The sequence below is a fragment of the Emys orbicularis genome, chromosome 2, assembly GCF_028017835.1.
Source record: "Emys orbicularis isolate rEmyOrb1 chromosome 2, rEmyOrb1.hap1, whole genome shotgun sequence".
In the NCBI taxonomy this organism is placed as follows: domain Eukaryota; kingdom Metazoa; phylum Chordata; order Testudines; family Emydidae; genus Emys; species Emys orbicularis.
Window position 1 is genome coordinate 71,025,854 of NC_088684.1, and position 24,903 is coordinate 71,050,756.

The following is a 24,903-nucleotide window of genomic DNA, read 5'->3' on the forward strand; positions in this document are numbered from 1 at the left end:
CAAGCCAAAGTCATTTTGTTTGCACCAACTTGGCTAGGACAAGTTTGTTTTCCTTACATGATCAAACTCACCTCTCTCCTTCTGTGGCAGCTCCCAATCACACATCGATTGTTGTCTCAGGATGCAGGTCAGGCACTTCAACCCATATGAACTATCTGCAATTGCAAGTTTGGTCCCTCAGTGGTTCTCGGGACTAGAGGCTGCCTGTTCATCGGAAGTACCAAATATACTTTTAAATAGCAGAAAGGAATCTATGAGATGTACTTAATTTCAGAAATAGAGAAGATATAATCTTTGGTGTAACCAGTGGCAATTTTCTCCTATCCAGTCACCTCTTCCTTCAATTTTGTATTACTTGTTGGAATTGAAAAAAATCAGGCTTTTCTTGTCAAGATTCATTTAGCATCAATTACAGCTTTCCATGTACCAGTAGAAGTTTTCTCTATATTTGCTCATCCAACCACAGCGAGAGTCCTAAAACATTTGTCAATCTTTTTCTGCAGATTAGAGCCCCCACACCACTTTGGGATCTCAGTCTGGTGCTTTGAACTACTAGCTGCATACTCGCTGGTACGTCTGTCTATGAAGACAGCCTTTTTGGTGGCCACCACTTTTGCTAAAGAATTGGGGAAATGGGTCTGCTGTTAGATCCCCAGCCTTTTATTTTGTTCTCTAAGGAGAAGGTATCTTTATGACACAATCCAAAGTTTTTATCTAAGGTGTCTTCTGAACTTCACATCAACCAAACTGTTAACCTTCCTTCCCTCTCACCCCCCAAGCCACATCAATCTATACAGGAGTCTGCCTTTCATACACTAGATGTTAAGAGGGCATTAGTCTTTGACTTGGACAGAAATAGGCCATTCAGGAAGACCCCTAGACTCTTTGTTTCTATTGCAGATAGGTGAAGGGGAGTGCCTGTCTCTGATCAGAGGCTTTCTGAATGGATTATTGCCTTTTATGGTTTCACTGAGATTACACCTCCCCTAAGAGTATCTGTACTCTCTACTAGATTAGTCTACGTGTGTAGCCCTACTCGAAGATGTACAGGTTGCTGAAATTTGCAGGGCTGCAATACAGTCCTCAGTGCACACGTGTTCTGATGACTGTGCCTTAGTCTTAGTTCACACTGGAAGATCAGATGCCACAGTAGGCAACACCGTTCTTTCTTCAGTGATGGACTCTGTTTTGAAATTCCCACCTCCTTAAAGGGTTACTGCTAGGGAGTCACCTATAGTCGAGCACCCACAGGGACACTACTTGAAGAAGGAGATGTTACTCACCAGTGCAGAAACTGGAGTTCTTAGAGTGGGTGCTCTGCTATCCTCCCTCCTCCCCTCTGCTTCAAAGTTGCCTCTATGGACTGTGGGATAAAGAAGGAATCGATGGCCGTTTACCCGTGTAGCCCCATATAGTCTTGATACAGGGCACGAGCGGGTGTGGGGCACACATGCAGGGTGAATGGGCATTGCTACCAAAAATCTCCAATCAAAGGCGCAGGAGAGCATGTGCACCTAAAATGGAGCACTGACAGAGGGGGACACATCTCAAAAAACCTCCAGTTACTGTACAAGATGAGTAACCTTTCCGTCTGTAAGAACTGTAGTAGCAAAGTGCCTATCCCCAAAGAGTACACCGGGAATCTGACATTACCTTGAGCATGAACACTTTGCTTGGGAAAAGGCTGTCTCATTGGCATAATCATGGTTTGCTGCTCTTGAACTGAGAGGCATATTTCCATATCCCTATAAGGATATCCCACCATAAATATCTCCTGGGTTCAGACCACGGATGTATTATCTTTCAATCTCTTCACTACTCCCAAGGTTTTTACTTTGTGATTCTTGTGATTCATTGTGTGTGGGCACAGCAGTCCATCTACACTCAATGAATTGTAGGATCAAAGCCAAAATCGACAAGACAAATTGTAGAAGAAAGGAAAGGGCTCATTTATACCCAAACTGCAAAAATAACTTCAAATACTGTTCCAAATGCAGTGGATAAATGTCCTGATAGGATTTCTGTTTTATTCTTTTAACTTGTTTTTAACAATATATCATTGGCATGATGTACAAGTTTAAATAATCCTGGAAACTTCTACAGTAAATAATAGGTTATGGTATTTACTTAAGGATACTGGTGTAAGATCTTGATCATTTTCTGAAGATCCTCAGAGCTCATTATTTCACCTTTTAAACTCTTAATTTCCTGATAATATTAAGTAATATCCATTTTTTACATACTTTTTCCTTCATTGTAGGGTGCGTCCTACGAACACCGACGTTTTGTCACTCTATATTTTTATTTTGAGAACTTCTTTTTTGGAACTGCCCCCCCAACACTTTCTTGTTAGTCTAAATTATTTTGTGCGCTTATCACAAAATGATTGATTGTCATGCCTTCTCAACTCACTGTATAAACAAAGATAAGCCTGGTCACTATTTGAGTGAGAGATGTCCAAAGAGAACTTAAGGAGTGATTTTGATCATTAAGTAACATTATTCTCTCTGAATAGGTAAATAATCACTATGCCAGTGTGATGTTAAAAATCACTGTACAGTAGAACCTCAAAGTTAGGAACACCTTGGGAATGGAGGTTGTTTGTAACTGAAATGTTCGTAACACTGAACAAAGCCTTATAGTTCTTTCAAAAGTTTACAATTGAACATTGCATAGTAAAGTTTCAAAGCTGTATCAAAGAAAAATGTTGCTTTTACCAATGTTAATTTAAATGAAACAAGCCCAGAAACAGTTTCCTTACCTTGTCAAATCTTTTTTTTTTTTTTTTTTTAATGTTCCCTTCATTTCCCCTTTTTAATCTGTTCTGCTGCGTGATTGCATACTTCTGGTTCCAAATGAGGTGTGTTCACTGGTCAGTTTGTAACTCTGGTGTTCGTAACTCTGAGGTTCTTCTGTATTATAAGTGAGCCTGGCTCTCAGATGGGATGGATATGTGTAATGCTTTGATGCTTTTTAAGTAAAGAGCCTTTTTTGTGTCATTTTTGTGAGAATAGACGTGTTACCCTTGTGTCCTGGTCAGCTTCAAACCACACTATTCCATAATCTTCAAACAAATTCCTTTTGCAGTAAAATAAAACTTAAAAAAAAAATAGCATGACTAACATGAAGCACACTACTATCCAAGCAACCTTGTAAACTTACTGTGTATTCTTTTCTCCCTCCCTCGCTCCCTCCTGCTTTTCCTCCTCTCCTGCTGTTTCCCCCAGTGCCCCTATGTTTTTGTGATCAATTCGGAAAAGGAGTCATGCATCTATTCATTATACAATGTCATGCATGTCTGGGATGTGCCATACAAATTCTGAATAATAATCATTCACCTTTGAATTGAGCTAATCTTTAAGGGATGATTTCAGTCTTTTCTAAAATATGGTATTAAGACTGCTGCATTCTTTAAATTTTGGATTTCTGAAATCCCCGGGACCTCCGAACCTTACATGTCTTTGAAGTGATATTTACTATGCTCACCCTGACATCAATACTGGCTCATGTTCATCAAAACATGTTTCTGGTTTGGCCAATATTAAACATATTTAGGTGTTGCTGATGTATATATTTTTAAAGCATCTGTTGTGAATCCAGATGCTTGTCACTACAGCAGGGGTCCTGCAACTTTTTTTTACAGGTTTTACTGAAAGAAATTACATACATTGAAATTTAACCCCAAAGAAAAAAAATGTTTGATAGTAGTATCAAACATGGGACAATCCCTTTAAGAAAAATAGTGTCTCTTCTTGGAGACTTTTCCCCCATTTTTAATATTTAAATCACCTCATTTTTTCAGAGCTAAAAAGGCCATATTGAATACGAACACAGGAAATGCCTGCTGAGACAGACAAGTGCAGCATCAGTTTTTTAGACAGTGGCTAGTTGCAGAAGAGAAGCATGAAAACTCTTTAATATACCTAATTGCATTAATCTTTCTAATTTCCACTTGGAATTGTACCATGTTGCCTGAAGCTCTGAGGCTTGACAACCTGGTAATTTTATGTTTGGTGCTAGTGAATCTACAAATGATATTGCTGTTATTCATATAAGTCAAGGCTGTCATACGTCCAGCCTATGTTTGACAATTAAGAGCGCTCATATCATAACAACATTCTGCAGAGTGCAGGATTTCCATTAGTTTCTAGCATTTATAGTTGAAGGTAATTTTCTGAAAGGGAACCAGTGAAGGGCAGAAAATCGCAATAGAGGAATTTTAACTGCCCTGCTTCATTTTTCTACTGAACAATTCTGCAGGCAGTGGTAACTTTACTAAGGCCCTAATCCTTATCCGCAGAGAGATCTGTGTAGGCATAAGTATCCATCTTCATGAAACTCTTTGCAGCAGTGAGGCCCAAAAAATTAGTTACAACATAAGGGCAACAGTCTCTGAAAAATGTCTACTTTGTCGTGGGATGCCTGTTGTACATTAAAGGTACAGTATCCAGCATGTTGGGGGAATGGGGGGTGCCAGTAAGTCAAAAATTCCAGTTAACTAAGAGGGAGGGAGTTTGGGTGCGGGAGGGGGCTCAGGGTTGGGGCGTGGGAGGGGTGGAGTGTGCAGGGCGCAGGCTCAGGGAGGGAGTATGGGTACGGAAGGGGCTTGGGGCATGAGGAGGAGTGCGGGGTGCCGGATCCGGGTGGCGCTCACCTTGGGCAGCTCCCCAGAAGCGGCAACATGTCCCTACTGCTCCTAGACGGAGGTGAGGCTAGGCAGCTCTGCGCACTGCCTCCACTCACAGGGGCTGCCCCAGCAGCTCCCATTGGCCACAGTGGAACCAGTGCTCGGGGTGGGGCGGGGGCAGCACACAGATTTTCCAGTTGGCCTTCAGCAATGACACTAAATATTGTAAATATGTCTTTAATTAAATTCATTTTGGTTTCTACGTGTGTATTTCCCTGGGATATACAGATTTCAGTTATACTTCTGCTCTTTGGCAAATCTGGAGGGTCGGTGTGGGTGAAATATGAATAACTTACTCAGGTTTGTCTTTTTAATGGCTGTGTATCAACTCACTGGGATTACAGCAGAATATCAAGCAGAATTTGAAGTGCTTTGCAATTCTGCACTAACGAACAAGATTCTTTGTGATGAGATTTCTATATTAACTATAAGATACACATCGTAAAGTGGGGTTTTAACCTCTGTTCCAGAATGTTGAGGTAGAAATAAAACCGTATATTAACCATAATATAAATTCAGACTCAGTACAGAGCAAAATCATCTATATGATTGTTTAAATGAACATTTTAAGTTTTATTTGTGATTCTGAGGTTCAAACTTTGCCTGCTTGAAAATTGTACCACTCTTTCTGTTGGTAGTGTTTAGGAAATAAAAGGTGTACTCCAGAAAATTATTTTGGAATATACATAGACTGATAAGTAACATAGCCCTTGGAGTGACAGCACTGGAAAACCTCTAAATAATCAAGTAAATCATGAGTGTGAATTTAGTGTTTGACGGTTGCTAGTCCTGGAGAATAAAGTACTCTCGGTATCCACAAAAGAAAAAGCCTACACTCTGCCATTGTGGCTCAGCCTTGACCTAGGGGGAGCTAACTTAGTCTCTGTTCATTCAGTCCTTACCTGCTTTGCTGAGACAAAAAAAGCTTGCCAGTTATAGCTAATTGTTATTATTTCAGCTGGGCAAAATGTATCCGATGAATAACTTCTCTGAAAAATGAATTTTTGGTTGACCCAAACCTGTTCACAAATTAGACATGAATCTACCAAATAAAAAAATACTCTTTTGGCCTTGAGTAGCAGGAGGAGCTGGAGGAAGGCTTCCTTATAACTTTAAGCCCAGTGATTAGAACACTCACCTGGCATGTGGAAGACAGTTTTGATTTCCCCTTCTTCTTTATGTGGAGAAAGGATTTGAACTTGGGTCATCCACGTTACAGGAGTTGGCCCTAGCCACTGGGCTTTGGGATATTCTGATGTGGGTCTCTCTCAGGATGTTCCATTGTGGATAATTAGTCATTGGATTGGGAACTTGAACTTGGTCTCCCACATCCTAGGAGAATACCCTAACCACCAGGCTGTAGTGTCATTTTCACGTTCTCTCTCTGGCCCAATGACTTAATTTTCATTCACATTAGCAGTTCATAGTCGTTCTCCACATCAGGCAGAGGGAGGAACTGAACTCTGGTCTCCCACATCACAAGTAGTAGGGCAAATAAAACACAGATTTTTTGAATTCACTGAATTTTTATTGGATTTTTTTTATTTGGTTCAACCTGACCCAATTTTTCAGAATTGCTAGTGAACAAAAAATCAGTTATTCATTCGGCTCTAGTAGTGATGGGGATTTTGTGATTCAGATGCCTAAAACTGCACTGAGAGATACAAATTTATTTACATTAGTATCAGAAATTACTTTATATTACATAACCTAGATAATCCTAGCCCATGAACCCTTGCTTTATTAGAGAAAGAGATTCAAGACTGGGTGGCTTATCCTACCCCACTGGGATAAAATTCACTTTTTCATTCAAGAATCCGTCCGGCGCTTGAGACTCGAAATGAGACTGCCCTTGAATTCTCTGGAGTAAATAAAAATTTGCCAAGACCCCTTGGTTCAGTTCACTTCACAAGGGAAAGTTCCAGGAAGTTGGGTGAGCCAGCTTTGTCTGCTTTGTACTATTCTGGCAGCAGAAAATGGATCTAATGGGCAGGTTAATCTGGCCCTCAGTGTTCTAATGAAGGGGTATGGCCAAGTTCTGGAGCTCCATAGCCAAGTCTGAACTTTCTCCACTATATATAGGAAGAGAGGTCCAAATGGGGGAGGGTTAGTTTGAGAGAGAAAATAATCAGGTAGGCTATTTTTCATTTGTCTGTGCCCTTCTCTATACTATCTATTGAAGGCCCCTGTTGCTGCATCTTTCTGCGTCTCTGAAAAAGAGGAGAAACCCGATTTGCTTTTGATGTCTGTATTACTATGGATGAGTTTTACTGCCTCAAGAAATGTTTATACATATGTTGGGAAATCTTATATTTTTGTTGAAATACTAAAAATGTACTTGATTATAAAAGTTTTAACAGTTGATTAAAAAGAAAACAGGGAGTTGTGTGCCGTGAGAAGCCTTCATTAGACATTTTTTTCTCTTCATATAGATCTTAATTTTGCATCCTATTATTCATATCGTTATAGTGTAAATCATAAGTCAACTTTTTTCATTAAGTAATACTTTCAGAAAAGTAATTTCAGACAGTATTAGAAAACAAAGCACAATAGCAAAGATAATTAATTTTCATATCAAATATGTGATGGTTTTCTTTAATTTCCTAGCTCCTAGCATTTTTTGGCAACTGCTATCACTTCCACATGTTTGTACAATATATAAAATTACATTACACTACATATACTACACAATCACACTAATTATAGTAAATTTTGATATACATATAGTTAATATTGCACACCACAACATACTTGCTAACTAAAGATATCAAGGAAGATGCTGAAATTGTCAAAACCATTTGAGTTTACATTTCCTTAACTTTTTAGTGTTCGTTTTTGAAAAGTTATATGTATAATGATTCTGACACTTTCTAGTGCTCGGGTTACTTTATTTGTTATAATATTGCCATGTTTTAGCTAAATCTTAAAATTAATATATTTAGCATTCAGTTTGTAAAGCTTTGGTTTAAATTTTATACTTGCAGGTCTCCAATAGTCAAGCATCACCACAATCTGCTACTACACCAAGGATGGAAAGTGCTAAAGGAACCACAATTGCTACCTCTTCTAGAACTCCTCCATCACTCAGTCTTCAGGGTCCCTTGTCTCCTCCTGTGTGTCCCCCAGCTCCATTAGATGAATTGTCTCCAGACAGCATTGATGCTCATACATTTGATTTTGAAACAATCGCTCATCCAAACTTAGAGCAAGCCCTTAAGCAAGGGTCTTTAGACTTGGATTCACTAGCAGAAAGTCCAGAGTCGGACTTTATGTCGGCAGTGAATGAGTTTGTAATAGAGGAAAATCCATCATCTCCTAATATAGTAAGTGATCCGCAAAGTCCAGAAATGATGGTGGAGTCCCTCTATTCTTCAGTTATCAATGCAATAGACAATAGACGTATGCAAGACACAAATATTTGTGTAAAGGAGGTTTCTCTAAATGCTCGCATGGAGAAGTGTAGAGTTGTTGCCCAGGAATCACAGTTTAATTTAAAAAACATAAAAGAAGACCTTTGTCACTTTAGAACATTTGTACAAAAAGAACAGTGTGACTTTTCGAATTCTTTAAAATGTACATCAGTAGAAATAAGGAATATTATACAAACAGTAAAACTTTCACTTGAAAAAGCACTGAAAGATAAACATCAAAAAGAATTGCAATCTTTGAAAAGTGAGTATGAAACTAGAATTGATACATTACTAGAAGATGTTGAAGAAAACAAAAAAAAGATTAAAAAGTTAACAGGAGACTTAATAGGTCTTGAAGAAGTTTTGCAAAATAAAGATAATGAATTTGCGATGGTGAAGAATGAAAAAGAAGCCGTTGTTTGTCTGCAGAATGAGAGAGATCAGAAATTACTTGCATTGGAAGGCCAAATGAAGGATCAGAATTGTGAAATTAAAGAACTGAGACAGTCACGTGAGATGGTATTGGAAGATTTGAAAAAGCTTCATATTGAAAATGATGAAAAAATTCAGCTTTTGAGGGCAGAGCTTCAGAGTTTGGAACAAAGTCACCTTAAAGAATTGGAAAACAATCTACAAATCAGGCATACGCAGGAATTTGAGAAACTAATAGCTGAGCACAAGAATTGTTTAGATAAGTTAAAAAAAGAAAACCAGCAGAGATTCGAACAAATGCAGGAATCTCATGCAGCAGTTGTCCAAGAGAAGGAGCAACAGATAGAGAAGTTAAAACTCAAAATTTCTGATCTGTTTGACGTGAGGTGCAAATTAGAAGTTGAACTTGCCATGAAGGAAGCAGACACTGATGAAATGAAGATTTTGTTGGAAGAAAGCAGAACTCAGCAACAGGACATCCTAAAGTCCCTTATTGATAAGGAAACTGAACATTTAAGAAAGGAGTTAGATAACTTAAACCGTAAGATACAAGTTAATAATGATGAATATCAAGTGGGCCTAGGAGAGCTAAGAACTTTAATGACAATTGAGAAAGATCTGTGCATTTCAGAATTAGTGGACAGACACGAAGAAGAAACAAATGTTCTTAAAATTGAATTAAACAAAGTAACCTCTTTACATCAAAAAGCTTTTGAAGTAGAAAAAAGTCTCAAAGAACAAATAATAGAACTACAGAGTAAGTTAGAAGTGGAAGCAAATGCCCTAGAAAAGCAAAAAGAGGAAAAATTGGCTGTGTGTGAACAGAAGGACAAATTTGAAGCTGTTATCCATAATCTTGAGGAGGAAAAAGAACTGTTAATAACTAACCAAGAACAGGAAAGAAAACTACTTGTTCAAAGGCTCAGTAGTGAAAAAGAGGATGCAATACGTATAACCCTTAAGGAGTTTGAATTACAGAGGGAAGCTGTTGAAAAAGAACTCTTGGAAAAAATACAACTACTTGAGATGCAAGTAAATCAGAGGTACTGTAAGAATTAAGTTGTACTTTGTTAGTGATCTAAAAATAAGATAATTCAACAATTTTTATGGTGTACTGCATTTACAAGGTAGTCTACAATACACCACCTTCGTTACTAGACATTTATGATGCAGTTTAACTATTTTGACTTAGAGTTTCAAACTGTTAAGACTCATATATGATAACATTTTTTTGCATCAGTGGACTCTAAATTAATAAATTAACTCAAGATATTTTGTAGAGCTAAGTTAAATTACTGTTCCTTAACATTCTGGAAAGAACTTCAAAATGAGTAGTGGATTTAAAACCACGTTTAATACAAGCTTTTAAAAAAAGTCAGTGTCTGTAATTAATCTTAAGGTTTGAAACATTTTTAAATGTTTTCAAAAAATAGGGCTTTTGAATTTCAACTTCGTAAACTACTGAAAAATGTCACACAGAGATCCTAAGCACAAGCAGAGTTTGATAGATTCATTATTTTAACATCACACCTTTTTATCCTTGCATTTGGAGTGTGCAATATTATCTTCTCGCCGTCTTGTCCAAAAAAAAGACAGCTATTTTAAAAAAAATTGGAGTAACTCAGGGTTGGTTCTGTGTAAATTGTATATCATCCACATTAGTTCAGGGTACACAATCTGCAAAGATCTAGTTATGGTGCTGGTCCACGGTGCAATGGAAATTTTAGAAACGAGTATATTGATATATGGTACATGAAAGCTGCTTTAAGAAACCATATTCCTTTTTTGGCAACCAACTACTCATTTGCTGGCAGCAGATAAACCTGCCACTTGCTAGCTGTTCCATGATAACTTACGTGAAATATATCATCTTATGCCTCTGAAAGAAGTGCGAGTGTGGCAACCAGAAATTCATTAGGTTTACAGAAAAAAAAGAGATCAAATGTTGTTTTTGTTTAAGTGCTGTGCAAACTTCATTTACTTTCATAGTCACATAAATATAACAGAGGGCAGTATTTTGTTATTTATATTGTTAGCACTTAGTAACCCCAATAAAAAATATCATTGTGCTGGGCATAGTACAGATGAGTAAGAGAAGTACAGATGAGTTTTCAGTCTAGATTTGATGATGTGTGGTAGGTAGACAAAACTCTCAAATGGGCTTGGGGAGTAAGTTGAGAATATGAAATACCAATGAAATAGAGCTCAGCAGAAAAGCAATGTGGCCCAAGATTTGGATACAAATTTAAATTAGATCTTTCTTTTCTTTTTAAATGTCAGTGAGTGTGATAGAGTTCTAAAATTACTGCTTCTCTAAATGTAGAATTCAAAAATATTATACATTTGCATATGATTTACGTTTGCAGTACAAAATTTTAAAAAGGTGAAATTTGATTTAAATACTAGTTTTATCCACGTCCGTTTGATTTTGACACTATCATTTGTATAGTGAAATCTCTAACTATTGTCAGTACTACATACAAAAAATTTACATTAAAAGATTAAGTTTAGAAAGGCAAGTACTCCTTAATTCAATGCAGCTTTAATTCAGCCCATTTAAACACTATGGTAGTCTTTAATTACATGATCACATACTATTTTTTCCATAGCTCCCCTGCCTCATTCAGTGCTCAGAGTAGGTGATGTTTACTGAAGGGGTAACAATCCTCTACTACAGTGGTTCTCACCCAGGGGTAAGCGTACCCCTGAGGGTACACAGAAGTCTTCCAGGGGGTACATCAGTTCATCTAGATATTTGCCTAGTTTTACAAGAAGCTACATAAAAATCACTAGCAAAGTCAGTACAAATTAAAATTTCATTCTACTTGTTTGTTCTACTCTATATTCTATACACTAAAATGTAAGTGAAATATTTATATTCCAATTGATTGATTCATTTTATAGTTATATGGTAAAATGAGAACGTAAGCAATTTTTTTCAGTAATAATGTGCTGTGACACTTCTGTATTTTTATGTCTGATTTTGTAAGCAAGTACTTTTTAAATGAGGTATAACTTTGAGGTACGCAAGACAAATCAGACTGCTGAAAGGGGTAAAGTAGTCTGGAAAGGTTGAGAACCACTGCTCTACTGAATATTAAGTGACCAGCAGTTTTTCAGAGGCTTATAACATTGCCAAATTTGGGTGTATTTTCACGAGGGTGGCAAAAGGAACATCCTTGATATCAATGTGACACCCTGCCAAATATCATATTCTTGCTCCCAAAGCAAGGAGGTGGTAGAGCTTCTCAGTGAAATAGTTGTAGGAATTAATATAAGCAAAAAAGTGTCATCTCTAATTTCGCTTGGACATGGCTGAACTAGGAGAACTGAAACTTTCCAAAAAAAATATTCAGCCTGAGGCAGACACCCAGCATAGAAAAATTCATCCCAGGCAGTTAGTTGGGCAAAGTTATAATTGATTAAAAACAGGATCTTTATAATAGAAATTATTTGGCAAACTTTACTGTAAGCTATCTGTATTAGACAAGTTTCCATTAAAACAGGACTTGAAAAAGCTATTAACCATTGACAACTAGGAAGCTTTCCAAGGCAGTTGTGAGGGATGTGTACACCTGCTCATATCACCAATAAAATTGCTATGATATGAGATTTCCCAGAAGTGTTAGGACTTGTCTACATGGCTAAATTAGTGAGCAGCAAGATAAGATATACATTTACAGTGCACTAGCTATTTCACACTAACTCACCATGTGGACATTCTTACTGTGCACTAAAAGTGCCTTTGCATGCTTTAGCTTAATACTCTTTAAAGTGTACTAAGCTAAACCGCCCAAGGTACTTTTAGTGCACAGAGTGCCCACATAGGGACTTAATACAAACTAGCAAGTGTACAGTAAATTCTACCTTAATTTGCTGTGCACTAACTTCTTGTGTAGAAACGCCCTTAATGTAGTCAGAAACACAGAGGTGAGCTCTTTTAATGGATTCGTCTGTGTGACTGGATGACTCAGGAGATTAATAGGATATGGAGAATTTCATTAGAAGATCACTAGTTCATTTCTGGACTATGGGGTAATGACAAATATAAGCAACTAATGTCTGGACAGAAGCCCATATGTAAAATGATTCTGTCCCATTCCAGTTCTTCTTGGATAGGGTTTTTTCTCCACACAAGAAAAATTGCCCTCCAAAATTTAACTCTAATTTGCACCCTTGTTGGCCATCTTAGAAAGGTGAAAGATAATTCAGTCTTCATACTAAAACTAACTTCAAATGTCTATTGGTGGTCTCTGTAGAACATCATTGAAGCACATTAACAGGCAGCATGGTAAAGCTTTCCCTTTCTGTGTTTTCTTAGTCCATGAATAAAAAAGCAACACAGTGTGTAGAATATGCTGCAGAAATGTCCAGGATGGGGAAAGTTTTGCAAATAGAGCAGTTCTCCCACCCATTATGAATCATGTAATGGAATCTTTTGTGTTCATGTAAAACAGAAAGGTCCTTGTTTGTAAGGTCTCATCCCAAATATGCCCACGCTGTATACTGCATTTTAATAAATAAATTCCCTTCACAAATGAAGAGTTAATTATTGCATGATTTAAACTTGTTCAGGGAAGTCTAGATATTTCAAATAGGTCCCTAGCTCATTAATCCATCCATTCTGAATTGCATAGGTGTACAAGGGAGAAAAAAAGGGAAAGCAACACTTATCCAAGTTTCTGCATGTACACAAAGCAATGTATGCAATATTTGCTATGATATTATACATCTATTGTTTTGTTTGTGTAGGGCCTAAAGTGCTATGTTTTTTAATAATCTAGCTCTGCAAATACACCTCTACCGCGATATAACGTGACCCGATATAACACGAATTCGGATATAACGCGGTAAAGCAGTGCTCCGGGGGGGTGGAGCTGTGCACTCCGGTGGATCAAAGCAAGTTCGATATAACGCAGTTTCACCTATAACGCGGTAAGATTTTTTGGCTCCCGAGGACAGCGTTATATCGAGGTAGAGGTGTAGTGCATACTTAAATGTTGTTGATCTAAGAACCATATTTTCAAAGAATAATGTACAACATTTAAAGGTATATTACTTTTTTAGATTAAGGGAGTTGTGTGCTTTCACGAGTCTTAACTATGTTCAACTTTAAGCCCAGTTCCACTCTCATTAAAGTCAATGGCAAATCTGCAATAAGTAATGGTGGCTTGCTTCATCTTTCAGACACAGAAATGTACTCAGTGGGTAAACAGTTTTATACTTTTTTCGTTTTGAAGCCTTTTAGCATGAGTAAAGTACAAGAACAAAAGTGAAAGAGTAAGCAAATTTACAAGTTAGTATACTGTAAAGTCTGAAACTTTTAATCTCTTGTACAAAAGTTGCAATGATTTTTAAAAGTGCATATTGTCTGTTTTATATAAAGGGATAGGAATTTTGATTTAAATAAAGGTAATCAAATCTAGTTGTTGTTTTTTCTCAAACTGCATTAGTTTTAGACTTGTTGTTACACTTTGAGTCTCAGGTTTATTTGAAATACCATTATAGTTGATAATGAATGAGGTCACATAGGTCTGTAAGGAAAGAAGGAGGAAAGGGGGAAATGAATTCAGTGGTTCCTATTATCAGTTGCTTAAATATAGGTTGTAAATCTAAAAGAGCTCTCTTGTTGATTCCAGCATTAGTAACTGAGAAATGCAGCTAATCAGTTTTTTCTGCTCACAGGCAGCTATTGCTTTGGTTGCAAAGAAAATAACACAAGTGCAGTTTGAGAATGAGAAGGAATTTGCATAAAAAATATGCTAGGCACAGAGATGGGAGTGGAAGAAGTGCTTGGAGAGATGCACAGAAACTGAGCATCATGACTAGCATGGCAGGGTATGTAATAGGAGACAAGTTTCAGTAATTATTTTAAGATATGGACCTTGATGCAGGAAGATTTTGAAAGGTCTAGAGGTGTGGGGAGAATGACTCCAGATTGTGAACGTTGGCAATGGAGGGTAGAATTCTCAGCAGTAATAGAGAATTGAGGAAGTGAAGAAAGATGACTAAACCCAAATTCTTTATTTATATTAAGGTTAGAGCTGATGACATACCTTCCATTGGTATGTTTAAGACATGATGATATGTAGGACTGGACAGAAAGAGGGAGGCCAAGAGTAAAGCACATTTGGAAGTGGTCAGCACAGAGATAATGGTTAAATCTGTGTCTGCGCACTGTCATATAGAAATAAGATGCACAAAGAACAGGTATCAACTTACGACAGAGGCTTGTTGAACCCCATCAGAAAGGGGGTAAAGGGAATATGAGGGACTGCTAGGGGAGACACTTAGTGGTAGTCAGATAAGTAGGAGAACAAGAACAATGCCATGAAAGCCAAACTACTAAATTATGAAGATACTTAAGAATATGGAGGGGGAGGAAGAGGAGGAGAATGAACCATAAGCCCCATGACTTAACCAAAGAGAAATTGCAGATAATACATACTTAAAATAAAACCCAGTCATTTTACAAAACACAACAATCTGAAATATCAATATCAGAAGCACTCATCATCATCAATAAAATGTAACAATATTTGAAAATAGCTTTTTAATTACGATGCATGCTTCTGCCAGTGCTAGCAGTAATAGACATGTTTCTGAAGAGTGGATGTCAGAATTTATGACATTACAGGTGATAGAATTGAAGTCTCTGAGATAGAACTGTGGAAGCCTACAGTAGTATCATTGAGAAGCCCTTTTTCTGAAGGAAACTTTTTTTTTTATGACTGGCACACATCATCTTAGTTCATTGTTGTGTTACCACAGCTGATGGCTGTACTTCACATATTTAAAATTTTGAGAGACTTGGGACTTAATTATTAGGAATCAGTGTTATATATAGTTATGGATGGAGCAGAACTCTTCAGATTTTATTAATCAAAAGTTTAAATCTACTTTTCTATCCTGTCCACATTCAACAATCTTCATACTGGATTTTCATCTGCTTCCAGAGGTGGAGACAGAGACCAGACATTATTCATCAGTTATATTCCCAGGTTTAGGACTATCCACTAGGAAAACTTGCCAAAATTCTTTTCTTTCACATGCTGATACAAGGAGGCCTGGAATCTGCCTGGAACAGTCTTTCTAATATGTAGAACATTTTAATTCCATTAAGACCTTTTAAAAAAGTAAATAAGCTTCTTTTTGGCAATTTTAAAATTGAGTGCAAAGCAATTATAGATTATACTCGGAACAATTCTCTTCCAAAAAAATTAAAAATTCTGCACATCTTATTTGTGAAAATAACCAAGTAATTCATACCCTGGGTCTTCGTTGGAGCAGACGTGAGTGTCTGGCTCAGCAGGACAGGGTACTGGGGCCCCGAGCTGGCAGGGAAGGCAGGGGTAGAAGTAGTCTTGGCACATCAGGTGGCAGCTCCCAAGGGGGGGTTCTGTGATCCAACCCGTCACAGTGAGTTTCCCTTCAAAGATCGCCATGGCGCAGGTCATCCTCGCCCCGATGGTCTCACAGATGTCGGTCCCCAATGGGGCGGGATCGCTCCCCGTCCCGGCACAGGTCTCCATCCCCCCGGTACCACTTGTCAGGCAGGCACAGATCCTCGCCCTCGCTGGTTGCCGACCAGGGTTATCCGGCAGACTCAGGCCTCAATGGCTCCACCCTGGTCGCCAGAAGGGCAATGGTCGGACTCAAACTGGGAGTTCAGCCCCTCGCCAAGGAGGGGTGATTCGCCGCCGACCTTCAAAGCCGGTGCGGCACCCTGCAGCGCCGGCATGGCAGCAGGGACAGTAGCCCACTCAATGGCTGCACTGGAACCCATGGGGCGTGCCCATAATGCTGGTCCCATATTCCCACCAGTCCTCCCTTGCTGCCTCAGACAAACCACCCCTGGCATCGCTGGCACCGGAGTCGGAACATGGTACCGAATTCGATGTGAGGGCAGTGCATCGGACTCCATTACCTTAGAAGCTGTCCCCGGAAAAGGAAGGGGAACCTTCCCCTCCACCAGTGGTGCAATCGTCATTGTCGTTTCCAGACGAAGCAGTGGCAGATCCCTCCCAAATGGGCAATCTTCTCCCTCCCCTCCTGCCCCCCCCCCCCCCCGATGACTTCAAGGAGCACCAGGCCCTCCTTAAAAGGGTAGCTACCAACTTGAACTTAAAAATTGAGGAGGTTGCGGAGGAGTCCGACGACATCTTTAACGATATATCCTCCTCCACTCCAGCCCAGGTCACGCTGCCTGTCCACCCAGGAGTCCTTAAGATTGCCAAATCGCTGTGGCAGACCCCGTCTTCGATTCCGCCTACTTCTAAGAAGGCGGAAAAGAAATATTACATCCCTGCGAAAGGGTTCGAATATCTGTATACACACACTCCTGCGGTGTCACTGGTCATGTCTGCTGTTAATGAAAAGGACAGGCAGGGCCAAGTCAGTGGCACACAGAAAAGTAAAGATGCCAAGAGACTGGATTTATTTGGCAGAAAGATTTATTTGACAGCAGGCCTGCAATTTCGTGTGTCTAACCCTTTTAGGCCAGGTACAGTTTTAACCTGTGGGACTCCCTTAACAAATTCAAACAAGCCCTCCTGCAGGACCAAGCAAAGGAGTTCGCTGCTTTGGAGGACGAAGCCACAGTGGTGGCAAGGGGGACCTTCAAATGGCTTCAGTGGCGATGAAGCGCAGCTCCTGGTTGCAGTCCTCTGGGTTATCCCAGGAGATGGAGGCGACTATACAGAGCCTCCCTTTTGAAGGGTTGGGGTTCTTCTCCCAGCTTACAGACTCAAGACACCATGGCCTTAAAGGCTTCCATGCCGCCCTCCACTCCTTGGGCCTCCATACTCAGCAGGCCAGGAAGCCGTTCCGCCCTCTGTCTCCTCCACCTCCGTAGTCTAGGTCCTGGGGGACTCCCCAGCTAGGCACCTACAGGAGAAAGGATAGAGACAAAGGGTCTAAGCGGCGAAGCCCGTCATCTTCCCGTTCGTCTGCTCAGCCTGGCCCTTTCAGGAACCAAGGAGGCCAGAAGCAGTCATTTTGAGGGTGCACTCGAGGACGACGCCCCAATCACCTCTCAGGATCCACCCTCCCAGTCGTTCCTCGACTGCCTCCGCCCATTCTGTTCGGCCTGGTCTTGGCTGACCTCGGACTCTTGGGTGCTTGAAGTAATATCCTCAGGTTACATCCTACAGTTCATGGCCGATCCTCCCTCCACCCCCCTTCCCCATCCCTCTTCAGGGACCCTTCTCATGAGTAACTCCTTGTCCCAAGAGGTCGAGAACCTCCTGTGCCTGGGGGCGGTGGAGGAGGTTCCTCAAGACATGAAAGGAAAGGCGTTCTACTCCCACTACTTCCTAATCCTGAAAGCAAAAGGGGGCCACAGACCCATTTTGGACCTGTCATCTCAAGAAGTCTCTCAAAAAGTTGAAGTTTCGCATGGTCTCCCTGGCCTCCATCATCCCCTCCCTGGCTCCAGGAGACTGGTACGCTGCCCTCGACTTGAAGGACATGTATTTCCATTTTATCAGGGCACAGGTGCTTCCTTCATTTTACGCTGGGCCAGCACCATTTCCAGTTCACGGCATGCCATTCGGTCTCTCGTCAGCCCCAGGAGCGTTCACAAAGTGCATAGCACCAGTGTTGTTCAAATTTACCCGTTCCTCAATGACTGGCTAATAAAGGGTTGATCCCAGGATCAGGTGCAGCAGCATCTTGATCTGGTTTGTTCCACCTGTCGCGACCTGGGGCTGTTAATAAATGAGAAAAAGTTGACCTTAATCCCGGTACAATTCATAGAGTTCATTGGAGCGGTCCTCAACTCTACTCAGGCCAGAGTCTTCCTCTCCAAGGCTCGGTTCCAAGCCATGGCAGACCTCATCTTGTGCATGCAAACCCACCCTCTTCCCACCGCTCACACGTGCCTGCACTTGTTGGGCCACATGGCAGCCTGCACTTATGTGGTCTGGCACGCGCGGCTCCACCACAGGCCCCTGCAGGCATGGCTGGCATCAGTCTACGTCTCCCAACAACCACAGTATGGACTGTGTGGTCAGGGTCCCGGATCATGTACTGTCATCACTCACCTGGTGGCAGAGTCCTGCATTGGTGTAGGAGGAAGTTCCCTTCGTGGCTCCATCCTCGTCCTCCACCCCCGTGTCTCTGATGCCTCGGACCTAGGGTGCGGAGCCCACCTGGGCAATCTCAGCATGCAAGGTTGTTGGTCGAGTTATGTACGATTGTTCCCTACACATCAACGTCCGGGAGCTCAGAGCGGTTCGCCTGGCCTGACAAGCCTTCCTACCTCACTTAAAAAATAGGGTGGTCCAGGTCCTGATGGACAAAACAGCAGCTATGTTCTATATCAACAAGCAGGGCAGAGCCAGATCATCTGCCCTTTGCCAGGAAACCCTCAGTCTCTGGAACTACTATATACATACAACACGGCACCCATCTCGTAGGCCCCCCGGGGCCCGGAATGCTTTGGCAGATCACCTCAGCAGGACCTTCTCATCTCGCCATGAATGGTCCCTCCACCTGGAAGTGATCAGCTTCATCTTCCAGAGGTGGGGAATTCCCCAGGTGCATCTGTTCGCGTCCAGGCAGAACAGGAAATGACATGTTTTCTGCTCGATTCAGGGGATCGACAGACTCCCTGTTGGATGCTTTTCTACTCCTGTGGTCGGGGGTTTTGTTGTACACCTTCCCTTCAGTACCGCTGATTACAGAGTCCTCATGAAAATCAAGCAGGACAGGGCAAAGGTGATTCTCATAGTGCCGGCTTGGCCGTGCCAACACTGGTTAGGCATGTTGCAGTCCTCTGCATCTGAAAATGGCGGCGCTGCACCTGATGGTTTGGCTGCTGCATGGTTAAATGTGGAGGAGCAAGAATGCTCGGCCGCTGTCCAACAGGTCCTGTTGGGCAGCAGAAAGCCCTCCACCAGAGCAAGCTACCTGGCCAAATGGAAGTGGTTCACTTGTTGGACCTCAAATAAAGGTATTCGGCCCGAGCAGACTTCGCTGCAGTTGATCCTGGACTACCTTCTGCATCTCAAGCTCCAAGGCCTGTCCCTTTCATCTATCAAGGTCCACTTGGCCACTATCTTGGCCTTCCATCCACCGCTCGAGGGTAGGTTGGGTTTTGCCCAGGACATGACTGCCAGGCTCCTAAAGGGCCTCAAGCACCTCTACCCGCACATCGGGGATCCTGTTCTGCCATGGAACCTGAATCTTGTGCTGTCATGGCTCACAGGACTCCCTTCGAGCCTTTAGCTTCCTGCTTTCTCCTTCTCCTTTCCTGGAAGGTTGCATTTCTAGTTGTGATAACATCCACCCACCAGGTCTCTGAGATTAGGGCGCTTACCTTGGAACTGCTCTATACGGTCTTCTACAAGGTCCAGCTGCGACTGCACCCGGCTTTCCTGCCCAAGGTGGTCTCACAGTTGCGTACAGGCCAAGACATTTACTTATCTGTCTTTTTTTTCAAAGCCACATAAATAGGAGGAGGAGCATAGATTGCATTCCCTAGTCTAGACATCAGGAGGGCGCTTCTACATTGAAAGGACTAAGCCATTCTGCAAGTCGGCGCAATTGTTCGTTGCATCGGCTCAAATAATTTCTTCTTGGATCATTGCTTGCATTCGCTGCTGCTACGAGCAGGCAAAGATGCTACCTCCAGCAATTGTAACCACCCATTCAACCAGGATGCAAGCCTCCTCAGCAGTTTTCCTAGCCCAACTGCCTATCCAGAACATCTGTAGAGCGGCCACCTGGTCATCCATCCACACGTTCACGTCCCATTACACACTTGCTCAGCAGGCCCGGGACGATGCTGGTTTGATAGAGCAGTACTGCAAGCCGCTAGACTGCGAACTCCAAGCCCACCTCTGAGGATACTGCTTGTGCATCACCTAGAATGGAATCGACATAGACTCATAGACTTTAAGGTCAGAAGGGACCATTATCATCTAGTCTGACCTCCTGCACAACGCAGGCCACAAAATCTCCCCTACCCACTCCTGTAACAAACCCCTAACCTATGTCTGAGTTATTGAAGTCCTTAAATCGTGGTTTAAAGACCTCAAGGTGCAGAGAATCCTCCAGCAAGTTACCTGGGCCCCATGCTGCAGAGGAAGGCGAATAACCTCCAGGGCCTCTGCCAATCTGCCCTGGAAGAAAATTTCTTCCCGATCCCAAATATGGCGATCAGCTAAACCCTGAGTATGTGGGCAAGACTCACCAGCCAGCACCCAGGAAAGAATTCTCTAGTAACTCAGATCTCACCCCATCTAACATCCCATCACAGGCCATTGAGCATATTTACCGCTAATAATCAAAGATCAATTAATTGCCAAAATTTAGGCTATCCCATCATACCATCCCCTCCATAAACTTATCAAGCTTAGTCTTGAAGCCAGATATGTCTTTTGACCCCACTACTTCCCTTGGAAGGCTGTTCCAGAACTTCACTCCTCTAATGGTTAGAAACCTTCGTCTAATTTCAAGTCTAAATTTCCTAATGTCCAGTGCAAACACTTGAAGAAAAAACAGTTACTTACTTACCTTATTGTAACTGTTATTCTTTGAGATGTGTTGCTCATGTCCATTCCATTACCTGCCCTCCTACCCCTCTGTCGGATTAATCGGCAAGAAGGAACTGAGAAGACATAGGGTCGGCAGTGCCTAATATACCAGTGCATGAGCGCAGCACTCAAGGGGGTGCTACAGCCAACCCTACGGATACTGCTAAGGCAAAAATCTCTGACTGTGTACATTGGCGTGCACACACCTATAATGGAATGGACATGAACAGCACATCCTGAAGAACAACAGTTATGAAAAGTTAGGTAACTGTTTTTTCCTGTGTGCGTGCAGTGGCTCAGAACTCCCCCAGGAGTATGATTAAATTTTGTTCTTACACTGTTAAACTACTTCAAATTAGCAAAAATGTCATTTGTAAATGAATTCATTCCATACTATTATGATACTGGTATAATTCCAGTGCGGTTTGACTAAAACCTTAAAATATTTTCTGGCACCCCTTTCTTGTCCTTCACTCTCTCTGATTGTACGTGGAAAAAACAGTACTAAAACAATTGAGACTGTTATTTATTGTGTATTAAAACAAAAGATTTCAGGAATAATGTGTGTGACACTCGGCTACATGGACCACAAAGTCAGCATAGGAAGGAAAACAGGGTCAGAATAGGATGAACAAATCCAAAGATGTTCAGACTGGGTCCAGATAAAGAGAGGAGAGCCAGTAATTGGATAAAAAACTTTAGGAAGCTGTGCATGGCCATAACATGTAGCAGTTCTCCACATGCCTGGACTTACTACTTCTGAGTTAGAGCAGAAAAAAGGGAAAATTGAAGGCCGGATAAGGCTATCGAAGAATTTGGACACAAGATAAGATTGGCAATGCTGGAACCAATTCAGAAAAACTGCCCAGAGCCAGAACACCAAACATAACAAAAGCAAGACAAAGACAGTCTGTGACTATAAAATGTTGTATTGTAATTCTTGTGTAACAACAGGGTGGGTGAAAGATATAGTATGTATACCCTTGTACCTTGAAATTAAACTAAGGCCTGGGGTCTTATTTTAGTTTTATCAATTACATACAACAGATTGGTTTTGGTTTTTTGGAAAAATATGACTTAGGTTAGACATTGGCATGCTTCTAGGAAACCAGCAATGCTGCAATGTCTGAGATTTTTTTTTTTTCAGGAAATAGAAGACTGTAATTATGGTAAGTTGCTGGACAGGAGACCGTTGATAAAGGTTTAAGGAGAGAAATCTGGGAAAACCATGCAGATCAAGGAGACAGCACAGGTTTTCAAAAGTATGAAAATCATATGAAATCATATAGGAACTATGGGACTGTGAAAATAGGATCAGGAAACTGGATGCTTTTGGTGGTGGAGAAGATATAGACTTATAGGTTGAAAAGAATAGGAAAAATGACTTTGTTTTGAATTTGTGTACAGAAAATTTTCTTACTGTCATACATTTAAGCAAAATACACCTCTACCCGATATAACACGGGTTCGCATACAACGCAGTAAAGCTCTGACATGCTGCTCTGAGCAGCGTGTTAAGGGTGCTGGGCCGGGGCTGAGGGGTTGGATAAGGGGCAGAGGGTCTCAGGGGCTCCCCCCCCACCCCGCAGGGTCTAGGAGGCAGGAGCTGTGGGGGAGCAATTTTGGGGGCCCCGCAGTCCCAGAGTGGCCCGGGGGGATTAACGGGGGGCCGGGAGCAGCCTGCTTCGCTTCCCTCGCCCCGGCCCCAGCCGTGTCGCTCGGGGGAGGGGGCTTGGGGAAAAGGATCCCCCCCGCACTCACCGGCAGCGGCGGAAGTGGAGCAGCCCGCCCCCAGCCCGCTCCACTCCGCCAGCTCCCAGACGCGGCACTCTGCTTCCCGTCACAGAGGAGTGCGGGACCTTTCCCCCCCTCCCACCCCACCCCCCAGCGACACGGCTGGGGCAAGGAAAGCGGAGCGGGCTGGGGCCACATTGCTCCGCTTCCCGCCGCCGGTGAGTGCGGAGGGCATCCTTTCCCCAACCTCTCCCCACTCACCGGCGGCGGGAAGCGGAGCAGCCCGGCCCCAGCCCGCTCTATTCTGCCAGCTCCCAGCCGCGGTGCTCCGCTTCCCTCCGCAGGTGAGTACGGGGGGCGTCCTTTCCCCAACCTCCCCACACTCAGTGGCAGGAGGAAGCAGAGCGCCACGGCTGGGAGGTGGCGGAGTGGAGCGGGCTGGGGCCACATTGCTCTGCTTCCCGCTGCTGCCGGTGGGTGAGTGCCTGTCAGGGGCGGGGTGTGTGGATAGGGGTTGGAGCAGTCAGGGGACAGGGAGCAGGGGGGTTGGGTAGGGGGTGGGGTCCTGGGGGTGATTAGGGACAGGGGTCTCTGGAGGGGGCGGTCAGGGAACAAGGAATTGCGCGGGGGGGCAAAGCAAGTTCGATATAACACGGTCTCACCTATAACGCGGTGAAATTTTTGACTCCTGAGGACCACGTTATATCGGGGTAGAGGTGTCTGTATTATATTTGTTTAAACTCATGAGGAAATGTGAACGGCTTCTGGGAACAAAGGGTAAACATGTATATATGTTTTAAGGGATATTAAAAGCAATCTGCCAAACAGTTTTTAAAAATTGAACTTGTACCCCGTTTTTTTGGTTCCTTCTGACTTTTTAAAAATAACAGAAAACCCTCCCCAAAACTAAGTGGCTGCGAAAAAGAAATAAGGGGAAATATACCAAATGCTCCCCTGCCTCCTTTTCCTATTGCTGCATCCATTTACCAAATGGTGGAAGTGAAAATTGATGATGGAAATTGATACATAGGTGTGACAAGAAAAAGGTCTAAACTACATAATCAGATTATAATTTTGCACGATCACTTTTCACATTTAAATAATATTTTGGAGCACTTGTGTGTATGCATGCATACATATATATGTTGGACAAAGCCCATCCTTACTTTTTTGACCAGGTGTTCTATTTATTCTGGTATATACGTCAACTAGGGGAATGAGTTGTAAGCTCCATTGAATGATTTATTGTTCTTTGTCTCATTTTAAAGTACATATGAAATTAAGAAAGCATCCTTGTCTCCTTCTTAAGGAGGATGCCAAATGCTCCTTTAATCATAGGGCATGTATTTGCTACCTGAGTGCACTTCCGTATTTCAGAATTACATCCTACCCTGATATAACGCGGTCCTCGGGAGCCAAAAATCCCTACCGCGTTATAGGTGAAACTCCGTTATATCGGGGTAGCAGCGGCAGGGCTCGAGCGGTGATTTAAAGGGCCCGGGGCTCCCCACAACGGCCAGAGCTCCAAGCTCTTTAAAGCGCCGCCGGAGCCCCGCTGCCGGAGCCCCGGGGTAGTGGCGGCAGGGCTCCGACAGTGATTTAAAGGGCCCGGGGCTCCCCACAGCGGCCAGAGCTCCGAGCCCTTTAAATAGCCGGCCAAGCCTCGCTGCCGCAGCTCTGGAGTAGCAGCAGCAGGGCTCCAGCGGTGTCTGTCACAATTAGGTTGTATTCTCTGAACATTGATAAGTTTAGAATTTATATATAAAGCCCTACTTAATTTGTGATACTGCAAATCCCACAATATCAGGCTTCCATCGCAGTTTTGATTTTAATTAGCTTACTTTGCACAGTCCACAATTTTGCATATATTTTGAGGTATGCAATACACACTTTTCCTCCATTATTAAAGTAGAACCCCATTTATCTGAGCTGTCAGTGGCTGAGGCTTGGGCTGTCCGCCCTGAGCATTAATGACTGGAATATAGTTGCAGCAAAATGTCTCGTTATCAAAAAAAAATTAGCAAGCATAATATTTGAGTGCTTACATTGTTCAAGCAATTTTTTCTTAAACAAATAGGTCTTCCCTGGCTTTTCCAAATTA

General features: G+C 42.1%; 1 protein-coding gene across 1 annotated transcript in view; it reads left to right on the forward strand.

Annotated features, from left to right (window-relative positions):
* RB1CC1 (RB1 inducible coiled-coil 1) overlaps positions 1 to 24,903 on the forward strand; it is a 183,621-nt gene that overhangs the window by 114,321 nt on the left and 44,397 nt on the right. The window contains exon 15 of the mRNA XM_065397745.1: positions 7,672 to 9,572. Within this exon, the coding sequence (XP_065253817.1) occupies positions 7,672 to 9,572 (1,901 nt within the window). The remainder of the gene's footprint in view (positions 1 to 7,671; positions 9,573 to 24,903) is intronic.